Raw genomic sequence first — 25402 nt, 5'->3', positions numbered from 1 at the left:
GTGATATGGAGATGAATGACATGCTTTCTACCCTTAAAGAACTCAGTGTATTAACGCAACATATTTAGATCATTGTGACATTGACGTGGTCTCGAGAGAAAGTGCATTAGATTTTATGAGTCTGTTTGGCAAGAGTATCCAGCACAGTTGGTGAGTAGGGAATGGGAGGAAATGTCAGAGAAGCCAGCCTGGAGGAAGTTTCATTTGATTTTTTTTTTTTTTTTTGAAGAGTTGGGATTGGTGTGTGGGAGTGTTGGGGTAAGAATGACAGGTGGACAGTAGGTGCAGAGGACAGCTTCAACTATGATGCCCAGGCAGAGCTCGGTTGTTCAGGAATCCATTATCTGTGCATTTTCTGTGCGGTAGGTGTTGACATTGTGGCTGTGAGCTTGTGTTCTGGTAAGATCGCCATTTGAAGTCATTCTTGGGTCTCTGCAGAAACGCCAGATAGGTGGGTAGAGGTGTGGACCCACAGGGTCAGGTTGAGAAACTGGGCATCTACATTTGGTCATCACTTGGTACATTTGTGGCATTACAAGCATTTACAGATGAGATTGCTCTGGACAGGGGACGGGGCAACGGGAGGAACCAGCCAAGGAAATGGAAACGAGCAGGTCGCAAGTGTGGGGGAAACGCATGAACCGGGAGGTGCAGACGTTTCTTGTGGAAGAAATGTCAAAACTTGACTTTTACAGGTGAACTGTGCTGGGATGCGGAATATGGGGTTGAGGGCGGGGTGCACCTGACGCGTCCCCCTCCTGGTCACTGAACGCCTCCATTGCTGCATTCAGCCTCTAGGTCAGAATTCTGGATGTTTCTGCAGGAGCACCGTGGTGCTGTGGGGCTGAGGAATCGAACCCGGGGCTGTACAGACACAGCGCCTGCGTGGGGGGAGCCTCTTTGAGGGGCCTGCCCATCCCCCCCGGGCCCCTACATTCTACCACCGAGGCTTTCTGTACTGGCGCTGGGGACGCTCGGCTTCTTGGCTCAGCGCTCTACCACTTGAGCCACAGCTCCACTTCCGGGCTTTGTTTCGCTGGTTTACTGGAGACTGGGGTCTCAGGGACTTTCCTGCTCGGACTGGCTTCGAACCGCGGTCCTCACGTCTCGGCCTCCGCCGAGGGGTCCTCACCGTGGACGCCAGCTCTTGGCCTCCCCCCCCCCCACCGATTGTCACCACCGCCCGCGGGCCGGCAGGGCCACCTCCGGGTGGCGTCCGGGCCACCATAGGCTCGGCTGGCCTCCGGCCCCCGGCCATGGCTTCGGCCCCAGGAACCTTCTAGACGGTCACCTAATTCACCCAGATGGAACCGGCCCTGCGGGGGCCCCGCGGGCTCCGTGGATCTCCGCGGCCAGGCAGCCGGGGCACGGCGATTCCAGAGGCCCCGGGCCCACCCTGGGCAAGCGGCCAGACGGGGACTTGGGAGGGCGAGCACGTTCACCGGACAGCGGAGGCCGCCCAGGAGTCCCGGCACTGCCGGCGTGAGGGCCACGCGGGACCGGCCGCGGCCCACACCGGCCGACCGGGGAGCGAAGGCACCGCCACCGGACGGAGGAGGGGGGAAAGCCCGGGTCCCAGCGCCACGCCGGCCGGCCGGCCGCGGAGGACGTAGCGGGAGGGGCGGGGCCGGAGCGCGGCGCCGAGGGGCGTGGCCAGCAGCCCCGCGCGGCCGTGCCTCCCCTCGCCGCGGCTCCGCCCCGCCGGCGCTCCGCCCCGCGGGTGACGTCACTGGCCAGGCCAGCCGGCGCCATTTTGAAAGTGGAGTCGCCTGCCCCTGCCGCCGCCGCCGCCGTCGCTGTCGTAGCAGCCGCCGCCGCCGCCGCGAGGGGAGGAAGGAGCGCGAGCGGGGGCGCCCGGGAGTGGAGCCCACCATCCTGCCGGCCGGTCCGCCCGCCTCTCCTTCCCTCTGCGCGGCCCAGCCCCCTCCCCCACAGGTGCCATCCGCCGCCATCCGCCCTCCCTACCCCCCCAGCCCCAGGTGAGGGGGGCGAGCGCAGGACGCGGGGACCCGACGAGCCCGGCGGGGTCTCCATTTGCAGCGCACCATGGCAGGTAAGCGGGGAATTGCCCTCGCCCGCCGGCGGGCGCCGCCGCCGCCTCGCTCCTCCCTCCGTCCGCCCCCCCACCCTCCCCGCGCCCGCCGGCGGGCCTCGGTGGAGCCCGGGGCGCCCCCCCCCCCACACCCCGGACGTCGGGGGCTCGGCCCGGGGGGCGGTGGGGGCGGGGAGGCCCGGGCGCCGCGCGGCGGCGGGGGCTGCGGGGAGGGCGGGCGCGGGGCGTGGGTGGGGTGGGGGTGGGGCCGCGCGGCGGGCCGCGGGCTGGGGCGTGGGTGGGGCGGGCCGGGGCGGGCGCGCAGATTCGTGTCCCCGGCCGCCACCCGGCCACGCCGCCCGCCCCACGGCTCTGCGGCGGACCAGACCCGGCTTTTCCTTCTCCTCCCGGGTGTGTGCCTGGAAATAGACGGTGAGGATGGATTTTTGCCTGGAGGAGGAAGGAAGAGCGCTTTACAAGTTAGAATACAATGGGGGCAGGGGTGTGACCCCCGTCCCGCCCCCACGGCCGGGTACGTCTGCTCCTGAGGATGCAAACCCGATTTTTTTTTTTTGTTTTGTTTCCAACGCTCTGCGACCTAGAGAGTGCCAGGCCCTTTTTTTTTTCCTTTCCTTTTTTTTTTTTTTTTAATGCACAGCAAGTTGCACGAAAAAACCCGATTCCATTTAAACTTTGCATGTTGCACGCCAGCTTTTGTGCAGATCTCCTTTTCCCAAAAGGCTCTCTGTACATAGAGTTGGTTAAAATAGTTGTGGAGTTCTGATATAAATAGCCAAAGGGAGAGAGATTTCGTAAAAGCTTGCAAAAAAAAGTATCTGTGGAGAAAACCAGGTTGGAAATAGTTTAGGGGTGAGGAGAGAGCTTTGAAGCTTATCTCAATATTTTGGTGTTGCAGACACCTTCCTTCAGCTAGTTAAATTAATTCTAGACTTAGATTTGTTTTCTTCCGCCTGAAGTCCAGGACTTTTTCCACCATATCCTTCCCAATTCTCAGAGGTGAAATAGACATTCCAAGATGAAACCAGTTTTTCCATGTTTCCCCCCCCCCCCCCTTTTTTCAATGAATTTAGCTAGCTAGTGTAACCTTTCAAAAAGTTAACATCTTGGACTGACTTAGTTTGCTGTAAACACATTGCTCTTTGACCTTGATGAATAATGAAATGAGATTAAAATTGTTTTGTCCAAAATGATGACAAATTAGCAAAATGGATTCTGTGCCAGGTTGCTTGGATTCCCCTGGACAAGGCAAAGAGAGAACAGGCTTCCTTTGACAGTCTCTTGAGCAGCGTTATTTCAGTTTTCTTTTCTCTCTGGAACCAGTGATTTATTTGCTGGTATTGCATGCAAAGAAGTGGGTGTTGTGTTGACTGGGTGCACACATTGGCCATAGCGGTTACATGAGCTGCTACTCCTCACCTAGGCAGTAATGCTCACTAAGTTTCTCTACCTCTGTGTTTCATGGTAGTTATACTTATTTTGACTCTTCTGGAGTCTTCTGGTATAGTTCAAGGAAAACTTTTAGTATTTACTTTTTTTCTGGGAGGTGTGCCTTGGGTAAGTAAGGCTCTTACTTTCAAAGGGTAGGGAAAGTGGGAGAGAGTTTGGAATACATGTATAAAGAGGATCATAGAATGTAGGCCTTTGCATATTTCATACCTGGAATCTTGTTCTTAAAGCACTACCATCTCTCCTGGGACTAACCTTTTTCCAAATTGGTTCTGTTAGTGGTGGTTGTCTGCGTGGGCAGCACTAGGCAGTATGAGGATCATGCCAGCCATGGATACCATCTCTGTTGCTGAGAGTAAACACGAACAGGACTCTGTTTTAATTGGTGTATTTTCTTTTTCCAGGAGCTGGAGGAGGGAATGATATCCAGTGGTGTTTCTCTCAGGTGAAAGGAGCAGTAGATGATGATGTAGCAGAAGGTAAGAGCATGTTTAGTAATGACAAACATAAATATAGAATCTTTAAACAAATCTTGATTGCCAAAGGATTTCCTTAAATCTGAACATAACCTTTTAAGAATGTTTTGTGTTTGTTGCCTAAGAAAGGGTAGTTTTAAAAGTCACCTTTCTGAAAAATATCTTAAATCCCTTTTATTATTTAGACCTTATTTCCATAAATTCAAATGAAAGCAATAAATGATAATATTTATAAATGTTACAAGGATGCTCAGAGGTTCGGATGCAAAGGTTTTCCTTGTTACATAAATTCCATGTACAAATAAGTGATGGGTTTTCACTTTCATGTTTTCAGATTATTAAGTGAAAATAGGTGTCATTAAAACTTAGCTCACAAATGTCCTTGACAACTGTTGCTGTTTTTTTGTTATTTGGCACTGGTCCTGGGTCTTGAACTCAGGGTCTGGGCACAGAACCTCAGCCTCTTTGTGTTCAAGGCTAGCTCTTTACAGCTTGAGCTACAGCGCCACTTCCTGCTTTTTCTGAGCAGTTCATTGGAAATAATAGTCTCATGGACTTTTCTGCCCCAGCTGACTTCGAACCATGACCCTCAGATTTCACCCTCGTGATTAGCTAGGATTATAGGTATGAGCCACTGGTGCCCAGCTACTAACATCTTTTATTTTTATGAGAAGATTCTTAGATCCTTTTGAGTGGGTCTGCTTTGGGTATGTGATAATTGATTGGCATATTCTGAAGAATTACTAGCTCAAATTCATTTAATTTTCTTGCAGGGTCTTGTGTAGGTGGTTAAGATAAAAATGCCTATCTTTTGAGAAACTTCATATTTTGTGCAGTTACAACTATTTGGTTATGAGCTACTTAAGTAATCCAACCAACTTATTTCAGAAGTTTATCTAAAGTTTTAAAACTTCAAGGTTTTGCATTTGTTGAGATGGCCTTTGTTAGTAAGAGTCATTACTTCCAACAAGGTAGTTGCATTATTTTACTCCAGAATATTAAAGATGGTGTTTTTAGTAGTATTCTGTATCATGAATTGCAGTACTAATTTTCCTCACAAAATGCTGAGAAACTAAGACACGTATTTGTAATCTTCAAACATTTGTCTTGAAAATTTGCATAGATTTATTGTCCTCGTAAGTTCACCTACTGTATGGAATAACATTTGTGTTGAGGACGTTTCCAGGATGGTGGCTTGGTGTTGAGCCAGTCAAATGAGTGTATTTATTGTATCGGTGATATTCTTCATTTAAAAAAAAAAAAAAAAAAAGTCGGGTGCCAGTGGCTCACACCTGTAATCCTAGCTACTCAGGAGGCTGAGATCTGAGGGTCTCTGTTCAAAGCCAGCCCGGACAGGAAAGACCGTGAGACTCCCATCTCCAATAAACCATTAGAAAACTGGAAGTGGCGCTGTAGCTCAAGTGGTAGAGCGCTTGCCTTGGGCTGAAGAACTGAGGGACAGTGCCCAAGCCCAGAGTTCAAGCCCCATGACCGGCAAAAAAAAAAAAAAAAGTCCGATCAGTGTGTGGTTAATTCTATAGAAAGCCAGATGGCACACTTGTCATGTTTATAAGGCTCTCACCTTTCTTTTTTTATTGGATCTTCATCCATTTTTCAGATGAGAAACCAGAAAAAAGACTCAGTGATGATCACAAAAATAAGAGTGAAAGATCTTCTGTTGAAGGCTGTGATGTTTGATTTGTTTAGAGAAAGAAATCTTAGGTTGGAGAGAGGAGTCATGTATTACTATTTGTAACTCTATTACCTGTTGAGTAGTAGGTGCTCAAATTCTAGATCTTTAGTTGTATGTCCAAGATGAGTTGTTTTTTCTTTTTATCCAAGATCTAAATTCTAGTCACTGGGGCACGAGGTATCTAGAACAGAAACTATACTCAAGGGAATACATTAGGAAGAAGGCCAAATATATTTTATAAGTGCGAGTTTCAAAACTGAACATCAGTTACCTTACGTAATTGAACTAGTTGATAGTTTTTGATACACACTCACAATAGACCAGTTATTTTCTGAGACTGTTAAATGTAGTGTACGTGACATTTCTAGCTTTTCATGATAAAACTCGATATGTGTATTTTTGTAAAAACGTTAGTTCTGATATCTATGTTTTTACAAATATGTGTAAAAAACATTCATTTTTGAAACTGGAATGATTTGAGTATTTTTGTTTGTATGTGGCAGTTCTGGGGCTTGAACTCAGGGCCTGGGTGCTGCCCCTGACAGCTTTTTGCCAGTTCATTGGAGCTAAAGGTCTTGTGGACTTTCCTGCCCAAGCTGGCTTCAAACGTCTATCCTCAAATCTCAGCTTCTTGAGAAGCTAGGCTTGTAGTTGTGAGCCATTAGTGCCTGGAAGCTTTGATTATTTTTTTGTAGACTGTAGTTTGTATGTCATTGTTATGTTTGTTTATGTTACTAAGGGAAAGTTTGCTCTTCTAAAGTAGAATAGTATATTTCCCGTGTGGCATAAGCTTCATCTTAAGCATATATTGCCTATTTTCTTTTAGTGATACATCCTAATTTCTTTCCTATGAATGGCTGAATCTCAGCTCTCTTGCAGTCAGGCAGCTATCAGGGCACATCAGCTTCCCTTTTGTAATGCTTTAATCTTCTATATTTGCTTTTATGTTGGTTCAGTTTCATATTCTCTTGTCTGGATTACAATAACTTCCTCAGCAGTTTCCTCCCTTTTTTTATCCTACATTGTATTTTCAAGTTAATGTAATCTTGGTTTTGTCATTTTTTTTTTTTTTTTAGAAATCTTCAATGGATCACTATTGACTAGCTATAAACTAAATTTGAATAATTTGGCCTAGAATATGCAACATCTCTTTAATATGGTTCCTCATTTTATGTAAGTTTATTTGCTACTATGGCTAATGATCCAACTAAATGGATGGTTCTTCAAGCAAGTCCTATCTATCTATACTCTCTGGAGCTTTCTTTGTTTTTGCTGTTCTCATCTTGATATATCTGATATTCTACATTTATTTTTGTCAGAATCCTACTTACACCTCACATCTTCTTTTACAGCACTTTGTTTTATGCTCTAGTCAGTACCCCAAACCTCTCCTATTAAACAATAAGTCTGGTATTGCACTAATTTATCTTTGTGCTTTGTGCAGAACACCTTGTATAAACTAGGTGTTTCAATAATGCCTGGCACATATTAGGTACTGGCTACTTGTCAAAGGATTGTCACTGTGACTAGATTTGGAAAGGATGAAAAGTAGGATGATAAAGATGTGTTGGCAATCATGGCCTTATTGATAGTCTTTATAACTGTAGTACACCAAGAGATTAAGAGGCCCTGCTCCAAGACTTTTAGTGTACATTGCTTTGAATAAGTATTCTGGTTTCTTGTCTGTTTAGACATAAACTGTGATAGGACTGGATTAAATGATTGCTATTGTTTCTCATACTCTAAATCTTGTTAATTCGCAAAGATACCTTAGGAAGTAGTCTAACATTAACTACTTCTGAGTTCTTAAGATGTTAGAGTCAATAGGTGCCTTAATTTAAAAATAAATCTTTACTGCATTTAGGTACTTGATTCAGAATTTTTTATTAAGTATGCTATAGAACTATTTGACAAGATAGATAGGTGGTTGTTTTAAAATACTAATTTTTACTAAGTAGTTCTACAGAGGAGTTTCTGTTTCAGAAGTCAAGTTATGAATGCAATGCATTTTGGTCAGTGTCACCTTTGCATTGTTATCTCCTTTATTTCCTCATCCCATCTCTACTTGAAACCATATGTTTTGGTAGTGGTGGTGGTGTGGTGGTGGTCATCGTTGTACGGCTTGAACTCAGGGCTGGGCACTGCCCCTAAGCTCTTTTGCACAAGACTAGTCACATTGCTACTTCCATTTTTTCTGGTGGTTAATTGGAGGTAATCCATGGACTTTCTTCCCCTGAGCTGCCTTTGAACTGCATTCCTCAGATCTCAGCCTGTTGAGTAGCTAAGTTTACAGGCTTGAGCCACCAGCGCCTGGCTCAACCAATATGTTTTTAGAATACTTAAAACCCATCTTGGGATACATGGTGTATAAAAGGGTTTTCTACAAGTCCATATCTTGTATAGTTTATTAAGATCTCTGTCATTTGGTATTATGAACTTTTTAATCTTTGTGGTAGCAATAACAGTCTCATAGTGTATTTATATCTTTAATTTTTCTTTTGTTAATTTTCTGTCATGAGATTTTAAGGGCTCTGATTGGACATTAGGCTGTAGTTTGACCTTGTTCACCTGCTGTGAGATCTTGGCCAAGTTGAGAATTACAAACTAGAAAGGGCTGTGAGGGCATTGGTGTTAGAGGTGTTAGAGGACTGTAGTGCTGTCTTGCCCTTGAATTGTGGTTGAGTGGTTGTTGTGTTTATAATGACTGAATCACATGGATGGATGGATGGATGGATTGATTTTGCCAGTGCTGGGGCTTGAACTCGGGGCCTGAACTTTTTGCTCAGTGCTCTACTACTTGAGTCACAGCTCCACTTCCAGCTTTTTGGTGGTTAACTGGAGATAAAAGTCTCACCGACTTTGCTGCCTGGGTTGGCTTCTGACCACAGTCCTTAGATATAAGCAGCTAGAATTACAGGCATGAGCTAGCTCACCTGGCCTTTAAAAAAAAAAACACCAAAAAACTTTTAAAGCAAACTTACAGTATTTTGACATTGGATTCTCTTGGGATTTGAACTAAGAGCCTTGTGCTTCCTACGCAGGCATTTCTGCTTGAGCCTACATCTATAGCTATCATTTTTTTAATTGCTTTTATTATTTTTCTTCCCAGTGAAAAAGTGGAGGGGGGGGCCATGATTGCAGTACTCTATTGAAGAGTTTAGAATAACAAAAAGGCAGTTCCCTACCTCATTCTTTAATCTGTAGTTCTAAAGACTAGTGTTCAGATTTTCTAACTGTATTCCTTGGTGCTCAGTACTACTTCTTGGGAGGAGTAAAATGATGTTGCTACTTATGTATGCTGTCAATTTTAGACATTTCATATTAACTTCCTTCTCCATCGTTTGCATCATCACTCCCATTTCTTCTCCCTTTGTACCCTGATGTTACATCACATGCTACAGTTAAGAGTTGAAATCATTGGTCACCTTACTATGACCACACAGAGGTTTTTACTGCTGAACCAGGAAGTGCTCCATGATCTGGCTTGTTTCAATTTTCCTGAAGCCAATAATTGCCTCTGTTGTTGCTTGCTTTGTGCATTTTTGAAAATGTAGTTCGATAAACTTGGCCATTGTTTCCCTCGTTTTATACTTTATCACCTTACCCCCCCTTTTTAAATCTCATTGTGGTTTAATAATACAAATACCAATTGCTTAAAAATTATAAATTAACCAAAATTGAAAAACAAGCTTATATTAAAGTGAAACAATAAGAACATTTTTTTCCTAATGATGATTTGCATTGCAGTTCTGATGAGCAGTTCATTTGTTCACATTTTACTTAAGGAAATAAAATAAAACACTTAAATACATGTGGGAACTCTGGAGTGTGAAACATTTGACTACAATATGGACTAACATCTGTTCAACAAGGTTCTTAAGTCCAATGTCTTGCCTATGTGTGGTCCAACAACCCCTGAACTCAGTGAAAAAGTGTGTGAAGGCAAACTATTTTCTTGACAACAGGAGTATTTGCCTTTTCACTGTGCTGGCATTTGCTGCAATGATGAAAAGGCCGGGTAGGTCCTGCCTCCATCCCAGTGTGATTCCAGAAGGTGGCACTAGACAGTGCCAGTGCTCACCTTATCCCTCATTAACATGCATGCTCTGAGTGATTCAGGAAGAGCCGTTTATAATTCTCATTTACTTTAATAATTAAATCATTCTCATGACTAATGTAATTCAGTTAGTTACATTTATTGAGATTATGTTGAATATTCCGCAAGAGAATGGAAAAGGTATGGTAACTGTCTGGAGGAAGAGGGCTGGTGCTGTTCTTCCTGTTTCTAACTGACTGTTTTTCCATGATTTTCAGTTTTTGGTTCTGACTTAGAAACTGAAACTCAGGCATGGATATATGGTGTTCACTTTCTTAAACAAGAAATCTGCCTTATTGGCCACTATTTTTTTTTTTGTTCATGATAAAAATAGAACTTTCAAAATCAAAAGTTAAGGATTTGGAAGATGTGTATCTGTCATTGTAAGCTTGATAGCTTCTCAATATAGACTTATCAGGTAAAATCAGTAATACTAGTGGCTGTAGTTTTTGTACTGTGTAAGGAAATGTGTCAGTACTTGGGAAATCTGTGTAACTTGAATGAATCAGTGTTTTACAAGTGACCAGTGTATATGCTGCTCTAAAGTCCTACAGTGTAACAAGTATAAGCAAGAGCATTGGATTTACTGCTGTGCGTCTCTGATGTGTTTTCAGATTGCACCTTTCAGAAATTACCATTTGTCCATTTAGGTGTAGAATCAAGAGATACCCTGACTACCTGGAAAACCTATTAAAATCCTCTCCCTTCCCCATAAGGACCCCGAGAGTCTGGATTTTGATAGGAGTACTGCATGTCTTGCTCTCCTCAGATTCTAAGAACTTGAGGACACCATGCTATTGACAGCATTTGGTTGTATAAACTTAATAGATTGCTTGTGCTAGTAATATGTTAACATAGAACCTTCATGAGCAGCCCAGACCTGTGTGGTCAGAATAGTGTATTATCTCGGATGTCTATAAAACTGCCCTAGGAAAGCAGTTTATTATTTAGATAACCAAATTAGATCTGTCTGTAGTTCTACAATCTGGAAGTCTATATGAGGAGGGTGCCTTTAGCACTTTAAGGGCTCTATTTTTAAACTTAACCTCCTCCTCACAGAGATTAATGCAAGTAACATTTGCCAGAATACTTCAGTGGGAAAAACTTAGCACTTACCTGTCTGCTCAGGTAAAGAGCATCAAGGTAATGTGTAGTGTCAGGTCACAAATATTCTTTAACTTCTTTAGAGCCTGGAACGGTGCTATTTTTAGGTTTATTCCCAGTTAGTTGAAAGTAGGTTTGTGACCTTGACTTTGTGCATTGTTTTGAGCTCAAAATGTTGCTTTATGTGTTGTATTTTTTGCAGAAAGGTTTTTAATTGGCATAGTCATTGTTTCCAACTCATAACTAATAAAGGGGGGAAGGCCGGAGTCACTGTGCCTTTTTTTGGTACATGCAACATAATTACATTTTTAAATAGCTGCTTCAATTTCCCATTCTGAATGTATCAACTATTGTTTAGTTTTTTTGTGGCTATTTTTCTTTAAAACAAACCTTGTAGTTACACAAGAATTTTAAAAAGAAACTACGAATTTTCCATCAAAGTTTAGCCATGTTTACAATATGTGTTAAATCAATTTTTTAATATTAATATAAATATTTTTAGTTCTTCCCAATAGTTGGTTAAGATTTCATCTGGATTCTTGCTCTTGGCTTATGTGGAATCTTCGGCCAGTTAGAGTTCTACTAATTTCACTGAACGTTCAGTTATTTGTTTGGGTTTTCTCTTATGAAATCTGAATGCTCGCTTACATCAGTTCATGCAGTTGGTCACCTATGAGTTTGTCCAGAAAGCTCTGCTATAACCTGCACTTTGGTCTTTAAATGCTACTGATATTCTTCTATTGGACTTGGAATTTGGAAGAATCAAGAGTATTTTCTAGGGCTATGATAATTTTTAGAATATTAACAGTGTGATGTGTGAACTCAGGGCCTGGTGCTTTTGTTGCACTTTCGCTCAAAACTGATACTGTAATTGAGCCACACCTCCACTTGCTTTTTTTTTTTTTTTACCCCCCCCCCCCCCCCCTGACTAATTGGAGATTGAAGCTTCTGCCCTGGCTGGCTTTGAACAGCGGTCCTCAGACAGCCTCCTGACTAGTAGGTTTATTTATATGAGTCACTGGCACCAGGCCTGGGTATTCTTTCTTAAGAATTCTGTTACTACTTTTTCGTGTGTGTGCTGCTCCTGGGATTTGAACTCAGGGCCTAGGTTCTGTCCTTGTCCCTGAGTTTTTTTGCTCAAGGTGCTCTGCCCCATGAACCACAACTCGACTTCTGGCTTTTCCTGCCGGGATTGACTTTGAAGTGTGGTCCTCAAATCTCAGCCTCCTGAGTAGCTAGGATTACAGGTGTGAGCCTCTGCTGGCACTACTGTATCCTCTCCCCCTCTGCAACCCCTCATTCTGAGATTTGAATTTAGGGCCTAGGCTCTATCCATTTTTTTTTTTTCTTTTTCACTTGAACCGCAGCTCTACTTCTGGTGTTTTGCTAGTTAAACAGATACTCACAGACTTTCCTGCCCAGCCTGGCTTTGAACCTCTGTCTTCAGATCTCAGCCTCTTGAGTAGCTAGAGTTATAGATTGAATCATGAATACTCCACATTTTATATATATATTTTTTTTTTGGTCAGTCGTGGGGTTTGAACTCTGGGCCTGAGTGCTGCCACAGAGCCACTTCTGGCTTTTTTGCTTATGTGGTGCAGAGGAGTCGAACCCAGGGCCTCATACATGCAAGGCAAGCACTCTACCACTGAGCCACCTTCTCAGCCGAATACTCCACATTATTACTATTTCTTACCTAGTAACAAAGGATTGGATTTCTTCAAGATATATCTTAGTTCATCTCGTAAAAATTGCTATCTTTCATGGGCAAGAAGATTGACAGGAATATATTGAATTTTGAATCAGTTATGCACTTATGCTTCATACAGACGGGATCTTCTCTGTTACCTGTATTAAGACACATGGGGGCTGGAATATGACCCTTTAGTGGTGATGGCCTGGCATATGTGAGGCCAGGTTCAGTCCCCATTAACAAAAGCAAAACATACAGATACTAGGGTAGATGATGGGTTGGTGACAACATTTCAAAATATTTCTCAAGATTTGGTACAACTGAGAACCTGACCTTGTAGGTTCATTGTTTATGTCTGCATAAAAGTAGAAATAGAGCCTTTTTGGTGTTACCTTGTATCTTTTTTTCCAGCAAGGGTAAGAAAGAGTGATGGGTGAATTTCTAAGGTGATATAAAAGGCATCTATAATCTTTAATACTTCAATTGGTAATAGAGAGGAAAGATTCTATTTGAAGAGAAGCAGGCCATTAAAGGAAATAATTCATTTCTGTCAAATTCCTTACCTGTCACAGTAATTGATTGTAGCAAAAGGATTGCCTGCTCCCACTTTTTCCCTTGACATAAATAAAATTTTTTCCTAGCAGTAGAATCAGTTTTTTAGGAAAATATTTTAACTAATAGTATTTATTATATTGTATTATAAAAATAGAAAATATCACTTTAACCTTTTTTTGGTGCTGAGTATTAAGCTCAGGTTCAGTAAGTGCTTGCAACTAAACTACACCCTCAGCCCCTTCACAGCTTTTAAATGCACGTCTGTAATGTTAACTCTTACTATGAAACATGTCTGTAGGACTTCTTCATTTCACAAAACAAACTATCCCCGTTAGACAACCATCTCCCCTTCCTAGCTCCTGGCCATCCCTTCCACTGTTACCTTGACTACTTTTTAGATGCCTTGGGTAAGGGGAGTCATGCAGTCTTTTGTGATTGGCTTATTTCAGTAACTCTTGAGAAGTCATCCATGTTTTAGTATGTGTAAGGATTTTCTTTTAGTGATGAACAATTTTCTATTCTATGTATAGACCACATTTGTTTATCCATTTATTATGTATGTGTGTATATATATATATATATAACTATGTGTATGTCACTAGACCTGGCCCCATTCATCCTTTGATAGCCATTTGGGTTGCTTCAAACTTGAAGCTTTTGTGAACTCGTAGTCCTCTATATGACATTTCCGTCATTGATGGATCATCTACTTGAATGTAGTTCCAGCTATCTTAGCCTGGGTAGGTAGATGCCCTATGATGTTAGTACAGCAGTGAAGTTGCCTAATGGTGAATTTCTCAGATTGTGTCCTCATTGCCAAATAAGTCATAATTGTATATCTAGGGTTCTAGGAAGGAATAGTAAGCTCTTTCTGTAAGTTAATGATATGACAGGGGGAGCTCCAAGTAGAACATGGAAGTATCAAATTATAGAATGTTAGAGCTTGGTTCTGTTGACATAAACCTGCTATCTCAAGACTAACAGCTTGAAGCCTAGTACCAGTTGTCTTTGTAGGCCATTTAGACAAAATCCAGAATTTTTACCAGTTTAATCTGGCTTATTTTACAGTTTTTTAGCTTAGAGTAAGAAAATTCCATGCGTTTTTAAGTTATATTAAGTTATATTTTATTACTATAAAACACCTCAATCTGTGCTGGACGACAGTGGCTCGTGCCTGTAATCCTAGCTACTCAGGAGGCTGAGATCTGAGGCTCACAGTTCAAAGCCAGCCTGGGCAGTAAAGTCCCTGAGACTCTTATCTCCAATAAACCACTCAGAAAACTGGAAGTGGTGCTGTGGCTCAAGTGGTAAGAGTGCTAACCTTGAGCTGAAGAGCTGAGAGACAGAGCCCAGGCCCAGAGTTCAAGCCCAGTGACTGATAAAAACAAAAAAACACACCTCAATTAGTAATCATGATATCTAGTATATTGTTTCATGAATGTTTTATTTAGTGAAGTCATAGGAATAGATTTTAGTTGTATTTTTTGTAATGTAATTATAGATAAGGTGGTATAGGGCCTTGGTATGTTTTGCTTAATAAGTATTCCAAGAAATTTCTTCAGTGAATATTTGTGACAGTGTTCAAGCCTTGACCTTCATTTTAACAGTTGGGTAGCTCTAAATGTACATGTGAAATGTGTGCAACTCACTCCTCAGACAGCAGACCAGGTAAGGAAAAAACTCATTTCCAAGTCCTCTCTGACAGGGCCTACAAACTTTTTCTAATACTTAGTTCAAAGATTTTTTAATGATTTTTTTCCTTACAAGTCTACAGATTTGCCATGCACGCAGGAGGTTTCTTTTTTCTTTTCTTCTTCTTTTTTTTTAATGGTGATGCTGGGGATTGAATGCATGGCCTGGGCACTGTCCCTGAACTTACCTGCTCAAGGCTAGCATTCTACCTAACTTGAACCAGTTCCACTTCAGCTTTTCGCTGGTTAATTGGAGATAAAAGTTTACAGACTCACCTGCCCAGGCCGGCTTCAAACCATGATCCTCCTGTACAAGCTAGGGATGCCCAGTATGCATATTATTATTATTATTATTATTATTACTTGTCCTAGGGCTTTTGTGATCAAGGCTAGCACTCTACCACTTGAGTTACAGCTCCACTTCCAGTTTTGTGGGGGTCTGTTTTGTTTTGTGGTTTTAGTGGAGGTAAGAGTCTCACAGACTTTCCTACTTGGGCTGGCTTCTCACTGATCTTCAGACCTTAGCCTTCGGAGTAGCTGGAGGATGATAGGTATGAGCCGCTGGCACCTAGCTGCGTCTTAATTTTAAACAGAAGTTGATGTTTTGCTTTGTGAGCTTAGAATGCATTTGGTAATTTAAGATCAGTCTTTGTAATTTATATATTCTGTGGCCATGTGCCCACTGCTGGGCATTATTTGTAGAGGGCTCTTTACCAGATGTTTGATTAGTTATTCTGGTTCTTTAAAGACCTATCGTGTCACAAACTCAGTTAATATTTTTGACCAAATTTACTACATGTCAGGGTGTTTTTAGGAGTCAGCAACAATTACTTAAATTATTATTTAAAAATATTTGGTGGATTGATGGTATAGGTTAAAATGTGTTGCTTTATTCAACAATGGAATTGAACTATAGATAGGAAAACCAATACACATTTTTTAGCACTTTTAGCAGTCTTAAAGTATCTTAAACAAAGAGCTGTTGTTGACTTCTCTGGAGGATGGTGAACCAAGACCATGTGTTAAAACAAGCAGACAGAGCCCCTCTGAAATGCAGAAGGAGTTCAGTGCCCCCGGAAACACTGGAGGAGTGCCATGTCTAAGCCAAAGACATGGGCAGGAAACAGTACAAGTGAAAAATGTTGAGGTGTGGCGCTGCTGACTACCTCATTGTCTGTTTATCTGGTTGAGAAACTTTCCTAGGTAGAAAGAAAAGGAGTCTGTGTTGAGTAGTCAAGAGTTAAAATTGAAGTTTATTCGAATATATGTTGTGTGTGCTGGTACTAGGACTTGAACTCAGGGCCTAAGCATTGTCCTTTATCTTTTTCATTCTACCACTTACTGTAGCCCCACTTCTTGCCTTTTAGGTGGTTGGAGCTAAGAATCTTAAGGACTTTCCTGTTCCAGCTGGCTTCTAACCAGAATCTGATCTCGTCTTCTGAGTTAGCTAAGATTACAGATGTGAAACACTGGTGCCCCACAACATATATTTTCTCTTTTGATGCAACGATTAAAAACTGAACTGCTTGAGATCTGGAGATGTAGCTCAGTGGTAGAACACTTTCTGATCATGCGTGGTGTTGCAGACATACCCACACGTGGACACACTCTGTTACCTGATGAGTGGAGAGGGGTACTCATGCTGGAGAGAGAGAAAGCCGGAGGGGGGGGAAAGGGGGGTTGGGAGGGGGGACAGGACTGAGTCTTGATCAAAGCACAGACCTGAAACAGTTTTTTAAAGTCATTGCCTTTGGCCTCAAGCACTACTAAGTGGCCACTCTTTATTACTGAATTTATTAGCTGACCAAGGAAGTATTGATAGGCACCTCGAAGATGAGCCTAAGGTATTCAAGTCCTTGTATATTCCTCTTTTCTTGAGTGTGGCTGGGTCAGGTGATTTGTTTTAATAGTGACAAGAGAGTTGACCTGTAGTTCAGGAGATGAGTATACACAGGTTTATAGCTTCTATGTTGGGCTGCCTTCTTTTTTACTCTGAGGGAAGTGACTGTTGTTGTGAACTTTCCTGTGGAATTTATGTGGCAAAGAAATGATGTCTCTGACTCACAGCCGTTAAAGACCTGGCACCAGTCAGTGAGCCATGTGCTTGAGTTTAGAAATGGGTCCTCCTCTAATCGGGCTTTGCCATGACAGCAGCCTTAGATGTTAAATTGTTGCTTATAGCCTTCTGAGAGAGAGAGAGAGACTCAGAGCTGGAGACCCAAGCTAGGTATCACCCAGATCCTAACCAGATGCAGCAGAGACAGTAAATGCTTCTTATAAGCCACTGCCTTTGGGGTGATTTTTTAAAGCAGCAGCATTTAAATGAAATTTGCTGTTCCTGACTGTTGATTCTTTGGAGACAGTTATGGTACTTGGACTTTAGAAATAGTTCTTCATGGTTGGAGGAGTGGCAAGTGCAAGGCCCTGAATTCAGCCCCCTATACTACTACTACTACCCCACTCCTATCCCAAACAAAAAGAATTCCAGAGCTAGGCAATGGTGGCTCACACCTATAATCCTAATTACTTAGGACATCTGAGGATTGCAGTTGAAACCAACCCAGACGGAAGAGTCCATGAAGCTAACCACCCAGAAAAGCTGGAAGTGGAGCTGTGGCTCAAGAGGTATGGTGCCAGGTTCTGAGTTCAAGCCCCAAAACCAGCATGTGTGTGTATATACACACACACGTATTCAGAATACCCAGCTAAGAAGTCGACAGTGAAGAAGCATAGTAAGTCAACTTCAAACGTGTTTTCCAGATAGCCCAAGACATTTCAAAATTGTGGAAGGGGAACTCGTGGCAAGTATTAAGGGGTGCCACTTACAAGCCAAACTTGAGTCTGCCAGCAGTGATTCTAACTCCAGAGCTTCCTCTGAGAGCCACAAGAAAGACACAAAACCACAGAAGTCACCCAGAGAGAACTAGTAACTCCATCTCACCAAAACCAAGTTTAATTTTTAGACTTTATCTCTGAGTCATTTTAAACTCAGTTTACTGCTACCTCATTTTCACATGCTGTTTTTGCCTGGCTTCTAGAAATGAGTCTTCCTATTGCCAGAAGTATTAGGTAAGCCTCCAGGCTAATTAATACTTAGCCCTCAGCTCTAGTTTTCTTTCCTATCCCCATTAGGAAATCACCTTTAAATGCCTTCTGAGTACATCCTGTGCTGGTTGCTGCCAAATCTACCCAACTGTCTGAGTGACATTTACTTGCATGTCTAGCTGAAATTCACCGCAGAGCTATGAAAAATAGAACTTAGAACCAACCCATAGTTCTTTTTCCTTTAGCTTAGGCCAAGTGCTCCAGTCTCCTACCACTACTTCTCTTACTGTACGTCAGCTTCTTTGCTTCTTTGCTTCAGGTTTGCTTGGAATATTTGAACAGGCTTTCTTGGCTCATCTTTTTTTTGGGGGGGGGGGGTCCAGTCGTGGGCCCTGAACTCTGGACCTGAGCGCTGTCCCTAAGCTCTTCAGCTCAAGGCTAGCGCTCTACCACTTGAGCCACAGCACCACTTCTGGCTTTTTTCTTATGTGGTGCTGAGGAATCGAACCCAGGGCTTCAGGCATGCAAGGCAAGCGCTCTACCACTGAGCCACCTTCCCAGCCCTCTTGGCTCATCTTTGACTGCACCTCTTACTTCACTTCAGTTTCTTCCTAAATAGTCCCTCCCCCTATGGCCACGTACACCATGCATTTTACATAGACTAATTGTTTGTCATAGAATGTGGCCCTATTCTTGTTTCACAGCACCCAGAAATAGTGTGTAGTACATACTAGATACCTAGTAAAATACTTTGTGAGCGACTGCATTCTAGGAATGAAGAACATAACAAAATTGACAAGATTTAAAGTAAGATCTGGGCTAGATGAGAGGCTCAAGAGTTAGCACCTAACTCAAAAGTGGAAAGCACTGAGTTCCCATTCTCCCAGTATCGCCCAAACAGACACAGCAATCCCCCCCTGCCCCAAACCAACAAAAGTAAGAGTTGGGGTGTGTATGTGTATAGAGGGTTAAACCCAGGGTCTTATACAAACCTCACAAGTGTTGTTCTGCTATAAACCCTAGCCCGCTATCTTTCTTTTTGGTCAGTCATGAGTCTTGAACTCTGGGCCTGGGCGCTGTTCCTGAGCTCTTCAGCTCAAGGCGAGCGCTCTACCACTTGAGCCACAGTGCCACTTCCGGTTTTCTGGTGGTTCATTGGAAGTAAGAGTCTCATGGACTTCCTTGCCTGGGCTGACTTTTAACTGTGATCCGCAGATCTCAGCTTCTTGAGTAGCTAGGATTACAGGTGTGAACTACCAGCACTCGGCTTCTGAATTGTATTGTATGATTCTTTGCCTGGGCTGGCCTGGACCACTTCCTACAGGGCAGGGATTACAGGCACATGCCACTTCATCCATCTTTCCTATTGGTTGAGATAAGATCTCAAGAACTGTTTGCTCTGACTAGTCTCAAACTACAACCCTACCATTCTCAGTCTTCTTGGTAGCTAAGATTATAGGTAATAAACCATAGTCCTGGCTTTTGTTGCTCCTGTTCAGTGAAGTTCATGGGGGGGAGGGGGACCTGCATTTCAGAAAATAGAATTGTGTGAAATGTTCTCAAAGCTTAAGAAAAAGAATAGAAATATTCTAAAACAGTGGCAACAGTTCTTTCATCAGCACAATAGAGGCTGCTAGAATTACTTAGTCAGAACCTTTGTGTTGGGGAAAAAAAGAGAGAAAGTAATAGCGTAACTTCCACACCCCCTCCCTTCTTTCCTCTCTTTTGTTGTTGTTGTCAGTTGTAGGGCTTGAACTCTGGGCCTGGGTCCTATTCCTGAGCTCTTTTTCTCAAGGCTAGTGCTCTAACACTTTGAGCCAAGTACCACTGCTGGTTTTTCTGATTTTAATTGGAGACAAGAATCTCACAGACAGGGCTGGGAAGGTGGCTCAGTGGTAGAGTGCTTGCCTTGCATGCATGAGGCCCTGGGTTCGATTCCTCAGCATAAGCAGAAAAACCCAGAAGTGGTGCTATAGCTCAAGTAGTACAGCACTAGCCTTGAGCTGAAATGCCAAGGAACAGCGCCCAGGCCCTATGACTGGTTAAAAAAAAAAAGAATCTCACAGACTTTCCTGGCTTTGAACTGTGATCCTCACATCTCAGCCTCCTGAGAGGCTAGGATTACAAGCAAGAACCACCCAGCCATCAGTTACTTTTTTTTTTTTTTTGCCCGCCCCCCACTCCCCCATCAATTACATTTTAAATACAGTTGCAAACTCGCTCTTCTGATCCAGTCTACCAAAACTGAGAGCAAACAGATTAGGGGTGGGGGTAGAATAAAAGACAAACAAAAAGAAGTTACTGGACTGAATTTGTTTTTCTGTAAAGTTGCATGAGACACATTGCTTTTGGTTAAGATTTTGTTGAGTTCACTGACATAATCTTGGATTATTTAACTAGTGAGTCTTTTTTCGTTAACATCATCTAACTGACAGAGACAACTTAGTAAATAGTACTTGTAAGATGAGTAGGTAGATACTTAGTACATTCTGCCAGCATTATTGAACATTATACTTGACGTTTATCATTAGCTCCTCAAACCTTTCCAGTTGTCAGGCCTGGGGTATGTGTGTACTTTTAACTGTGTTAGTTTCTTCATCTTGTTAAATGGATGTGTTAATATAACCAGCTTTGTAGGCTGGTCCATGAGTGCATTTGAAATGTTGCCCACTGAGGAACATTTCTGCTCTGCCTTGCTCAAATCACTTCTACTGCTGACCTTCCCCTCATTCTCAGTTATCTTTACTTCAGCTTGGACAACCCAAGTCTCCATCTGCCTGGAATATTCGTTAAAATTCCCTAGGGTGCTATTAGAGTAATATCAGTTTTCTGTGACATACCTAATCATTTCTTTTTTCTTTTTTTGGTCCGGTCGTGGGTCCTGAACTCTGGGCCTGGGCGCTGTCCCTCAGCTCTTCAGCTCAAGGCTAGCACTCTTACCACTCGAGCCACAGCGCCACTTCCGGCATTTTTCTTTTTGCTTATGTGATGCTGAGGAATCGAACCCAGGGCCTCATGCATGCAAGGCAAGTGCTCTACCACTGAGCCACCTTCGCAGCCCCACCTAATCATTTCTTTAACCTTTTCCTCTAAACATTCTACCCCTTTGTATCCAGGAAGGTAAGGTGCAAAAATCTTGGGAAACATGTTCATTGGTGTGAGCAGCACAAATGGATAGTGAAGTGTGTTCTGATTCTTCCAGCATGTCCTTAACGGTCGTAGTGTGTAAAGCGTATAGTAACTAGCTACCCATTCTAAGAGCTCAGTGAAACATGTAGAAGTAGGAACTTGTGTAGTACTGTGTGTGTAATCTCCATGAGAAACTGTTCCTGTGTATTTGTGTAGGCAGCTGAATGAAGTGATTTAATTGGTGGGATTAGTTATAAGCCAGTTAAAAGTTAGCGTATGTCTCTTGAAGATACCTAACTTGAGGCTTCAAATTGCCTATTTTCAGCTTTTGTAACATAGTCTTAACGTGCCATGGCTTGTTAGTCACCTGTGGTCTGCACATGCATTAGCACCTGGTTTATCTCTCTGTTCTTTGTTGCAGGATGGGATGGTTCCATTCTATTTTGTCCAAACATGATAATACATTATCCAAAGAAGTTACAAAGAAGGGATATTGGTTCCAGAACACATCTCTGGAAATTACGTTATGGACTCTGAATGTCATGACAACATTACAATGTAGGTTCTGTTCCAGCATCCCAAGCCAGTGGTTTTTGTTGAACTTATCCCACAGGAGGTTCTTAGTCACTGAGTCAGGAGGAGGAAAGACTGAAATGCCATGAGCAGTTTCTCCATGATCTTGTCAGTCATATCATCTGACTTCTGGCTAAAAGTCAGTGATATTTTGGCCAAGAAACAGAATCTTATCATAACAATTGTGATTCTGTGCATTTATATGTAAAGTAGAGCAGTTGAAATATGTTACTTGCTTGGGCTTTAAGGTTCAGACTCCTATGAGCTCCTGGACCTGGACCATTTAGACAACTTAATAGATGAGCCCAAATACTCTTAAAATGATTTAGGCTTAGTGCAGCTTTCTGTAGCAAAACCCAGTTGCCATCAATAGCTCCTTACTATTGTGTTTATGTTGTACCTCACACAAGGCTAATTTCTTGCATTTATTGTTTATTTAAACTTTAAAGCAACTCTCTTGAAATGAGTGTTGAAAGGTGAGGAACCTCCCCATCATTGGACATACAGTGGTGAAAGTGGAAATCTGGTTATCTAACTTCAGGCTTTTCCCTGTGCTGCTTCCCCTACAGAGGAAGCTCTGACAAGTGTATCACAGTTTGCCTTTTAGCCCTTGGTTGTGCTGCCTGAGTAGGACCTGGGCACTTTACTTTTGTATATTCCATTCTGTATATGCCCTAACATAAAGACAGTGGCACCACACTGGCCTGCTGCTATGCTAAAAGTAACAGGAGTCACCACGATGGAGTGCTTACTCTAAATGCTTACTGCCACTCTCCCTTCAGCTCTCAGATGCCGAAGTAATGTGCTAGTTGTGCAGTATGGCTGAAGAGTTTCAAGGGGGCAGCACAGAAGTCTGTTAAAGGGGGAGCAAGAAGTGGTTGGGTCCCGCTGGTCAGGAATGCAATAGATATGAAAAACCTTCTTCTCGGATGGAAGGGATTTCTAAGGGAGCAACAAAAACTTAACTTGCCCTTCAGAGTGCCTTAAGTGTTCTTTTTTAAAAAAAAAAAATCACAATTGTGGAAATGAGAAGGAAAAAAAAAATAACAAACTTTGAGCTCCCCCTAGAGGTCAATGATGATAAGAACATATAGGGGGCTGCCAGAAAAGAACTGTCCCAAGGTTGACCTCCTTACCCCTAGTCTTAGTAAGCTAGCATTTTATGAATGTTTTGTACAGAAAAGTGTCATACTGGGGAGAAATTAGCCTTTGAGAACTTTGAGTTAATAAAATTGGCAGAGTGGGGCCATTGAAGAAATTTTGAAAATAGATCATGTAGCTATAAAGAACAGTATTCCTTAATGGGAGGTCTTAAGTGATGGAAATTACCCAGATTTAAATGATAATGATAGCCGTCCTTGTTACCTACTTGAAGGTTCTGACAGTGGATGCTTAGTGAACAGAGATCAAGGTGATCCTACGTGCGTGGGTGCGTGCGTGGGTGCCCGCACGCACTTCCCTAGAAGCTGAAAACAGACCTTTAGAAGGTGGGCATAGGAAGGGCAGGTTAAAGACAGAAACACTTAAGGAAGCTAATGTGTACTTCATTGGTTCTTAGAATCCCATCTGTGGGAGGACTCTGTTCTAGGACAGAAGTCCTTAATAACAATCAGATGATCCAAGACATTTACAGTTTTAACTAATGTGATGGTTCCTTTGTTCTCAATCTGTTTAGACCTCTCTTTAGATCTTACTTAGAGTTCCCTTCTTAGAAATTAGAATGTAGCTACAGAATAAAGGAATACAACAGTGTACCAGTGTCTCATGCCATCCTAGCTACTCAGGAAGCTGAGACCTGAGGATCGCAATTCAAGTCAGCCTGGCAGCAAAGTCTGTGAGCCTCTTTATCTGCAGTTAGCCACCAGAAAACCAGAAGTTTACTTGCTGCCTCAAAGAGCCTGAAGGTCATCCCTTTAAAGTGAGCTGTACCTAGTGGTCTTCCTTCTCCTTCCCTCCTTTGCCCGGGGGGTGGGGGGGACTTCTGGCCTGTGAACTCACTTGGCACATAACAGGACAGACTCACATTTCTTGTATGCTTCTCATGGCTGCTGCAGCTCTGGACCAAATAGCCAAATGGTCCTTTGCAGAAAAATAGTTTCCCACCTCTGCTTAGGGCTTTTCCATTTTACAGGATGTAAAAAATGGGAGAAATAGGTGTACTGGAACTCCCTGAAGCATCTTTGCAACTAGGTGAAAAGTGTTTAGGAAACGACTAAGCTTAGGTGCCACCTATCTTTTTATTCAGTGATGTTCGAGTTAAGTAGTTTGTGACTATCAGAGTGAGAGAAATTCTCTGTACTTGGAGTGTGGTTTGTCCCTTAGGGGTTTGTGTTCTGGTACACAGTGTGGCAGGTGAGAGATCTGGGACCTTAGGAATGAAACATAGATTGTGTGCTTCTAGCTCACATACCAGATGGTGCAGAACCTAGTAGTATGTCCTTATGTCATTTGGGGCATGTCCTTGGAAGAGAGTATCATATCAAAGGTTTGGGGGACTCCTGGGTTAGTTCTGGTGAGTGAAGTGTTAACTGAGAGGCTTGCTTAGATTCTTCCTGACATATCTCCCTCCTGCCAGGTGGGGTAGTTCTGTACCTGATTCTTCCCCATGGGCAAAGGATAGGGCCTCCAATCCTGACTTTCAGAGTCAAACCTTTAGCTTATAGTTACTCAGTATTTGTAAGAGCAAGGGAAAATGAATTGAAAAGAACATCTCAAGTATAGCAGTGTGGTGGGTGGTGTGAGACTCTGGTGGTTTACTGCTGCAGCTGCTCTGCTTTCTGCTGGGTGGACATTGTCTCTCTTCCATTCGGATCACATCATTGACTGGCTTCTAACGTACTGGAAGTGTCTTTCCCAAAATGGCCATTGTAGAGTTGTAGTTCCCCCATGGAGCCCCGTGGTCATATGTAACACAGCACAGTGCATGCACTGTCCTCCAGGTGTTTAATTTTCTATATGGGCTCTTCTGCAGCCATTATTCTCTTTTGTTCCTTCCCAGATATGTTGAATTATGAAAGATAAGCTCTCTGAAGACAAAACCTGATTCATTGCATACATATTTGAAGTTTGTAGATTAACTTGGACAGAACTGTGACTATAATGCTTGAGTGTCTTAATATTTTTGTCTGGTTAATGAAGAGCCAGTACTTTAATAAGGAGGTAAAAAGGAAAGGAAGACAGGAAATCTTAGAGCAGAATATGAATGAAAGGATATTAGCAAATAAAAATACAAAACACAAAACCTCTGATTCTCTTGAACACTTAATTTCTCTAATTTTCTAACATCCTTAGAGAACTTACAGACATCAGTTTGCATTTTTATGTGTTGTGTTTTGGAATTGTTTTTGTAGTTTACCTTCTGCACATCAAGCTTCAAGAGTATGAATGTGTATGAAGCATTTGGAGAAGATTGAATGCCAAACAGTACTTTAAAAAAAAAACACTACAGTCAGACTTATTGGACTTTTAAAAGTTATAAATCAGCACAGTATTCCTGAAGAGTAAAAACATACAGACTAGGATGTTAGAATGTCTGGGGTAACATTCCATTATTCTGGATTTTGCTTACTATGGTATAATTTGCCCCCATTAAATTCACCCTTCCCTCCCCCATTCTTGGGCTTTGAACTCTGGGCCTGGTTTCTGTCCCTGAGCTTTTGTGCTTATGATAATGTTCTACCGCTTGAGCCACAGCTCCACTTGTGGCTTTTTTGGTGGTTAATTGAGGTTAAGAGTTTCACAGGCTTTCTTGCTGGGGCTAGCTTCAAACCTTTTCCTCAAATCTCAACTTCCTGAGTAGCTAGGATTACAGACATAAGCTACCAGTGGAAATTTACCCTTTTAAAGCA

At 42.7% G+C, this 25402-nt stretch overlaps 1 protein-coding gene across 1 annotated transcript in view; it reads left to right on the top strand.

The window, feature by feature from the left end:
• Window positions 1-1767: 1767 nt before the first annotated feature.
• Ppp2r2a (protein phosphatase 2 regulatory subunit Balpha) overlaps window positions 1768-25402 on the top strand; it is a 53153-nt gene continuing 29518 nt past the window's right edge. The window contains exons 1-2 of the mRNA XM_042697806.1: window positions 1768-2053; window positions 3904-3978. Of these exons, the coding sequence (XP_042553740.1) occupies window positions 2047-2053; window positions 3904-3978 (82 nt within the window). The 5' untranslated portion in view covers window positions 1768-2046. The remainder of the gene's footprint in view (window positions 2054-3903; window positions 3979-25402) is intronic.

The sequence above is a fragment of the Dipodomys spectabilis genome, unplaced genomic scaffold (assembly GCF_019054845.1).
Source record: "Dipodomys spectabilis isolate Male_0828 unplaced genomic scaffold, ASM1905484v1 ptg000229l, whole genome shotgun sequence".
NCBI classification, from domain to species: Eukaryota; Metazoa; Chordata; class Mammalia; order Rodentia; family Heteromyidae; genus Dipodomys; species Dipodomys spectabilis.
Note: the sequence above shows the minus strand (reverse complement) of the source record. Positions and strands in the feature narration are given on the sequence as shown.